At 39.5% G+C, this 7,222-nt stretch overlaps 1 protein-coding gene across 1 annotated transcript in view; it reads left to right on the top strand.

Moving 5' to 3' along the window:
• Positions 1–5,423, top strand: part of emp2 (epithelial membrane protein 2) — a 30,596-nt gene extending 25,173 nt beyond the window's left edge. The window contains exon 5 of the mRNA XM_034190813.1: positions 4,312–5,423. Within this exon, the coding sequence (XP_034046704.1) occupies positions 4,312–4,481 (170 nt within the window). The 3' untranslated portion in view covers positions 4,482–5,423. The remainder of the gene's footprint in view (positions 1–4,311) is intronic.
• The last annotated feature ends 1,799 nt before the right edge of the window (positions 5,424–7,222 follow it).

The raw sequence follows: 7,222 nt of genomic DNA on the forward strand, positions 1-7,222 counted from the left end.
TTTCTAATGAACCCATACATGTCTGGGTAGAAAAAAATGTTTTATGTAAAGTGTGGAAATTTGTGGAAAATATTCCATTCTGTTCATTTACTGTGATTTTTTTTTTTTTTCCTGTCATCATAATTCTCGATGGATTTTTATAAATGACGCATGTAAGTTGTATTCATGCTAATTAAAAGGTCTAACGAACCCATACATGTCTGGATAAAAAAATCCTTATGTATTAAAATATTAATCTGAAGTATGTCTTGCCATTGTGCTCATTTATCTTGCTGCTTTTTCCACTGTAATATTACTGCTAGTCTTTTAATGACAACAACATATATATGATTTTTACTAACATTTTATTACAAGTAGATATAAAGCCATTCAGAATTTGACTTTTGACCCTCAGTCAGGGTAAAAAGTACCTCCTCCATCCCCTCCAACCACACTGTTCAAATTTAAATGGCTCCTGTGACCACCATGTACATATCATATTAAACAACAGCTGCAAGTATATATATAGACATAAATATATTTAAACATCTTTGTTTCCGCATGTGAACGCAGCTTAATGAAAAGAACTTATGGCGTTGAGTTATAGTCTCAGTATATTGATATTAAATTGCGGCATAACGACTTTAAAATAGACATTTGTTTTACATAATTACATTAAGGCTCTTGTACAGTTCATTTTAGTATTGGAGAATTTGTTTTTGTGGTTCGTGCAGTTGATGGTGAAGCACTGGCTGCCTTTTTTCTCCTCATATCACTTCTGTTTAACAGGATCAAGGTCTCTCTCCACCCTCAGTAATGGGCGCCGTGGGGCACGCCGCTAGTCACGTGACGTCCATTCCAGTCTCTATTTCCATAGACCGGCCAACTGACCATTGGCTTCACCCTTCCCAGCGTGTGTGTGAAACGATTTTTAACCATTTGACTATTGACTTGACACTGAGTTTAAGTAGATGCACACATGCATTTGTTATGATATGAACATGCGGAAAACAAATTAATATTTAGTAATTTATTTTTAGTGCAAAATAAATTTTCACTCACAATTTCAATATGAGCATCCTGTTCTGCTTCAAAGTATAAAAAACATTTCTTTAAAAATAAATCTTTCTCTGTCGTGTTATTGCTTAACTTAAAAGTGTATAAATTAACAAAAAAAATATCATCCAAAACAATGTAACAGTGAAAGTCTGAAAAAGTAAACAATACTTACTATACTTATAGCAGTTGTCGCGCACCTTTTCCATCCAGCCATTTTCCTTTTCCCATTTGCCCATGTATTTTTGCTTTCTTTTTTGTTTTGTTTTTTCGAGGAGTAACGACGTTACAGACATTGCTGTTCGTAGGCGTCTCTGCAGTGCCAGTGTCGGTGTCTGTGTCGGTATCAGCCATGCTACTTTGTTATGGTCGTCCGACGACCGTCGTCGGCTCATGATTCTCGTCTGGGATCTTCTCGCGAGCAGATGTCCCTCAACCAATGAGATAAGAGTGATTCTGTATCGTCAACTCGTGTCTGTCAGGTCATTGGTGAAGAGCAGGAGAGAGGCTGGGATCATATTTACCGTAAGTTTCCATATAAAGCGCCAGTCAATTCCATTGACATTTTACAGACTTTTTGATTCTCACAGAAATACAGGACAAACTGCGTCCCGTTTCAGGTCAATACGGAACGCACACTTTTATTTCCAAATAAGGGACGATTCCATTTTTCAAGGGACGGTTGGCATGCCTAGGAGTACAGTTTTAAGCAGAAGCGAGGTGATATTTGGTGATCCGTGGCTGATGATGCATGTGCAGTGAAGACAGGGCGGACTAATTTTTAGGGAGGGCCGTTCAATCGACGACACCATCTAGTCAATGCAAGTGGTTTTACTCCAATAAGAGTTGATTTTACACTATGCTGAGTTGATTTAGCCCTGTGGGAGAATATATTTAACTATTTAGACTGGGACCAAATGTTTGTGATTTCATATAAATGCAGCCAGTATCTGCCCTGAGAGAAAACACAAAAACATCAATGATGTCTTGATGAAAACATCTTAAATTTGTTGGTTTAAAGGGGAACTCAATGATGTTTCACCCTGATGTCTATTTTTAGACATTTTGGGGGTCATCTTTTCACTTGGGGGACTGGTGCATTATTTAGAATGCAAACACTGCCATATGCTAATTAATGTAATTACACAGGGGAAGCTAAAAGCTCTCACAGTAAATTACCTCTCATCAACACTGAACATGGGAAAATGTCATTAAAAGCAGGGCTGTCCCCAGAAATTTAGAGCATCGTGGTGCTTGGGTGCGGGGGCCTTTTTTTTTTTTTTTTTTATTCCCATGCATAGACTGTATATATAATGGACGTCACCCACTGGTTTTCTATTGCGACCTGGAAGAGCCAAAATAAAGCCAGTGTCTGGGCTTTGCCATGTTCACAGTAGCTAAACAATGAAGTCATTAATGCATAAAGGGGTGGAGCGTGCGTGGCTCTATGTGTGACCAAAGAAGCCTGAACATGCCCCTCTCTTAAATCCGAACCACCTTACCTCCATTCGTGTGTTTATTAAATCATTTTTTGGGGGACCGGTGTTGCCAACTTGGAAACTTTCTCACTAAATCTGTCAACTTTCCAAACCCTCTTGATTCGAGGTGGGCAATACTGGGAATTTTGGTATTGATCCGATGCCAAGTAAATACAGGCCCAGTATCTCCGATATCGATACTGATACTTTTTCATATGTAAGCTTTATAGATCCAAAGGATCCAAAAGACCTAGGATAGAATTTCGCCAAACATTGTATGTGACAACAAAATACTTTATTATCATAATCAACATTTTTTGTTTAAAAAAAAATCACTCAACACAACTTAAAACAAACTCTTCTGAGGTAGAGGGCTGACTCGAGGAGAGCGCTGAGTGGGCGGGCCAGGCTGAGCCTACCTGCTTGGCTGTTGGCTGGCGCTGCTGAGCGCGCAAGACGACGGCGCAAGAACAAAAGACCAGAGGGGGGAGGGTACGCTGCTCCGTGTTGTGTGACACAGTGCAACGCTGCTCTTACAGACAGAGAGTAGACTTTGATGAATCTGCGTGCGCAGCAGTCAGTGCGTGCAGGAGAGGGAAAAAAAGCTTGAGTATCAATCTTTTTACACGAGGATCGTTCAATATCAATACCAGCGTTGGTATCGATGTTATCGATATTAAGATCGATCCGCCCTCCTCTACTCTTGATGACTTACTTTCTCAAAAGTGACTAGCGACAAATCTAGCTACTATTCCTGGCATCACAGGAGTCTTTTCTGGTGTTTGATGAAGATAAAAATATAATTTTTTTTTGTTTGTTTTCAATAAAAAAAAAATAAAGACTTGCATATACACACACACTGTCTTTAAAGCCGAATATTGTCATTAGATGACGGAGAGCTCATCGCGACAGGGAAATGCAGTTGCGCTGTAAAGAGAGGTAGATAAACTTGACGGTGGAGGTGTTGAAGTCCAGGGTAGAGAACTGCGCATGCGTGTGCATGTTGCGTGGTGGAGATCCTCTTGATGGGTAGATCATCTCATTGGGATACTGACAGTGCTGACTCTGACTACGTCACAGCGAACCCATAAATGCATAAAGAGGTGGCGCATGGGTGACTGTGTGAGACGAAAGAAGCCTTAATGCGCTCCTGTCTTTAAGTCTGAACCAGCTAACCTAACAGGCTAACATCGGTTCATGTGTTTATTAAATCATATTTTTAGGGACTGCACAGTGGTTCTCATAATGGTTTACTGTGTCATGGGCATTAAAAGTTATGAGCCACTTATTTTCTCCTTAATTGTGCATTAACAGGATTTAACAGATTAGGCTGCTGATAAATGCTAAAAGTGCTAACGCCATTAGCATACAACAAAGAATAATTTCACTCAGCTCAGATATTGCAGCAGGGACGTCTTAAATGATTTCAAAAATGTGGTGTGTATTGTTTCTGTAAATGTGCTCTATGACCTACAACCTCTCAAAGTGTATTATTTAACATACCGTCATGATCTTTTTATTCTGTTGTGTTTTACCTTTTTATTGTGCCCTTTTTAATTTTAATTTACTTTGTTTTTATAAACTGTGTGTTATGTGAAGCGCCTTGGGGCGACTCTGTCGTGAGATGGCGCTGTATAAATTAATAAATTGAAATTTAATTGAAATTGACCTAGTTTTTCAAAAACCAAAGAAAGCACAGTATATTGTAATGTCAAATTACATGTTGAATCTGCATCCAATTATCATGATACGTGCATAAATTATACAAATGTTTTTGTGATTTGTGTTCTGTTTGCAGCTCTTTGTGTGATGATTGCAGCGTCTGTCTATACGGCTCAGAAAGACACATTTCATGTGGGTAATCTCAAGAACGGCTCCTACGGCTCCTCCTATATCCTAGCCTGGATCAGCTTTCCCGTGACTCTAATCAGCGGCCTCATGTACCTGGTGCTCAGGAAACGCAAATAGATGTGGGTGGGACATGCAATACATACATACACAGTTTTTCTCAACATACATGCACCTGATTGCATTCTTATTGGCACTCATGCATATTACAGTATGATCAGAGAGTCGTGCATCCATGCAAGTCTCAAGTTTACCATCAACCAGTGAAACATTTCCTATCATTTTCTTCAAATTTCATACAAAAAAACACCCTCAGTGCAGGCCAGTTTGGCCCGCCCCTGTGATTCTTGATGAGACACACACACACACACGAGTTACTAAATTGAGGGGTCACATTAAATGTTGTGTTCATCTCACTATGAGTCATTGAGTGGCTAGATCTTGTCCAGTATACACTGGGTGTCAGAAGGTGTAGGACCCTGAACTGTCACAGAGTCAAACAGATACAGACAAACAACCATTCACACCTGCTGGCCAATTTAAAGTAAGAGTAATCCATACTGCAGGCTGACGGCTCAGTGTTCCACCTCCAGGCCAATACTAAAAATCAAGCTGTAACTTTAAGTGTCAGTTCTTTACGAAGGTTCTGCACATCTCCTCTCCAGACAGTGGAAGGAAACCAGAGTATCTATAAAAAATAAATAAATAAATAAATAAAAACTCAGAATGGACACAAAAATTTCAATCTCGGAGGCCCTTACAATCACTTGTTCGCTAGCTTGTTAGTTAGCACAGTTACTCAAAAGCTAATGAAACAAACACTCACCGGAACACTTACCTCAGTCAAGAGCCAAGAAACTGTAAAATCTCTACCTATAATTAAGATTGAAAAGGGCCTATCTGATTAAAAAAAAAAAAAAAAGAGCTAACTAAATCCTCAATCCAGATGGTGGCCAAAATTTTATGGACTCTTCACAAGCCGCTGACATTTAATTGAAATTATATACCATATTTTCCAGAGTATAAATTGCTGCGTCATTTACAGTAAATAACACCTTTCAAAAAAATGGCTCTTGAAGATCCAGGGATGGGGGGAGGTGTGTGTGTGTGTGTGTGTGTGTGTGTATATATATATATATATATATATATATATATATATATATATATATATATATATATATATATATATATATATGTATATGTGTGTGTATATATATATATGTGTGTGTGTGTATATATATATATAGTGAGGAAAATAAGTATTTGAACACCCTGCGGTTTTGCAAGTTCTCCCACTTAGAAATCATGGAGGGGTCTGAAATTTTCATCTTAGGTGCATGTCCACTGTGAGAGAACTGCACCTGTTTGAACTTGTTACCTGTATAAAAGACACCTGTTCACACACTCAATCAATCACACTCCAACCTGTCCACCATGGCCAAGACCAAAGAGCTGTCTAAGGACACCAGGGACAAAACTGTAGACCTGCACAAGGCTGGGATTGACTACAGGACACAAGATGAGTGTCATTCTCCCTCGGTCTGGGATTCCATGCAAGATCTCACTTTGTGGGGTAAGGATGATTCTGAGAAAGCGCAGAACTACACAGGAGGACCTGGTCAATGACCTGAAGAGAGCTGGGACCACAGTCAGAAAGATTACATTAGTAACACATGATGCTGTCATGGTTTAAAATCCTGCAGGGCAGCAAGATCCCCCTGCTCAAGCCAACACATGTCCAGGCCCATTTGAAGTTCACCAGTGACCATCTGGATGATCCAGAGGAGGCATGGAAGAAGGTCATGTGGTCAGATGAGACCAGAATAGAGCTTTTTGGAATCAACTCCACTTACCATGTTTAGAGGATTAGAACAACCTCAAGAAAACCATCCCAACTGTGAAGCATGGGGGTGGAAACATCATACTCTGGGGGTGCTCTTCTGCAAAGTGGACAGGATGACTGCACTGTATTGAAGGGAGGATGGATGGGGTCATGTATTGTGAGATTTTGGCAAACAACCTCCTTCCCTCAGTAAGAGCATTGAAGATGGGTCATGGCTGGGTCTTCCAGCATGATAATGACCCCAAACACACAGCCAAGGAGGGGCTCTGTAAGAAGCATTTCAAGGTCCTGGAGTGGCCTAGCCAGTCTCCAGACCTGAACTCAATAGAAAATCTTCTGAAACTCCAAACCTGAGCGATCTAGAGAATATCTGTATGAAGGAGTGGACCAAAATCCCCACTGCAGTGTGTGCAAACCTGGTGAAAAACTACAGGAAACGTTTGACCTCTGTAATTGCAAACAAAGGCTGCTGTACCACATATTAACATTGATTTTCACAGGTGTTCAAATACTTATTTGCAGCAGTAAGGTACAAATAAATTATTTAAAAAATCATACATTGTGATTTCCGGATGTTTTTTTAGATTATGTCTGTCACAGTGGACATGCACCTAAGATGAAAATTTCAGACCCCTCCATGATTTCTAAGTGGGAGAACTTGCAAAACCGCAGGGTGTTCAAATACTTATTTTCCTCACTGTATATAGCCAAAACAACAAGAGCCAAACAACATAGAGCTCAATACATTATCTTATTGGAAAGGTTTCTGCATGTGATAATAAAGTTGGCAGAACTGACAAAACCACAACTGGATGTTTTTCCTGTCCGTGCAGTCCTGCAACACATTATCATGACCACAACGTGTAAGTATCTGAACATTTATGTGAGGCATTGTAACGTTCCAAAAGTGACTTTATGGCATGTGACATAGTTCTTCAAAAATTATGCATTTAATATTAAATAAACTGTAAAGTTATAACAGATAATACTATAAACACATTTTGTAACTACACTTTTC

The sequence above is a fragment of the Thalassophryne amazonica genome, chromosome 16 (assembly GCF_902500255.1).
Source record: "Thalassophryne amazonica chromosome 16, fThaAma1.1, whole genome shotgun sequence".
In the NCBI taxonomy this organism is placed as follows: Eukaryota; Metazoa; Chordata; class Actinopteri; order Batrachoidiformes; family Batrachoididae; genus Thalassophryne; species Thalassophryne amazonica.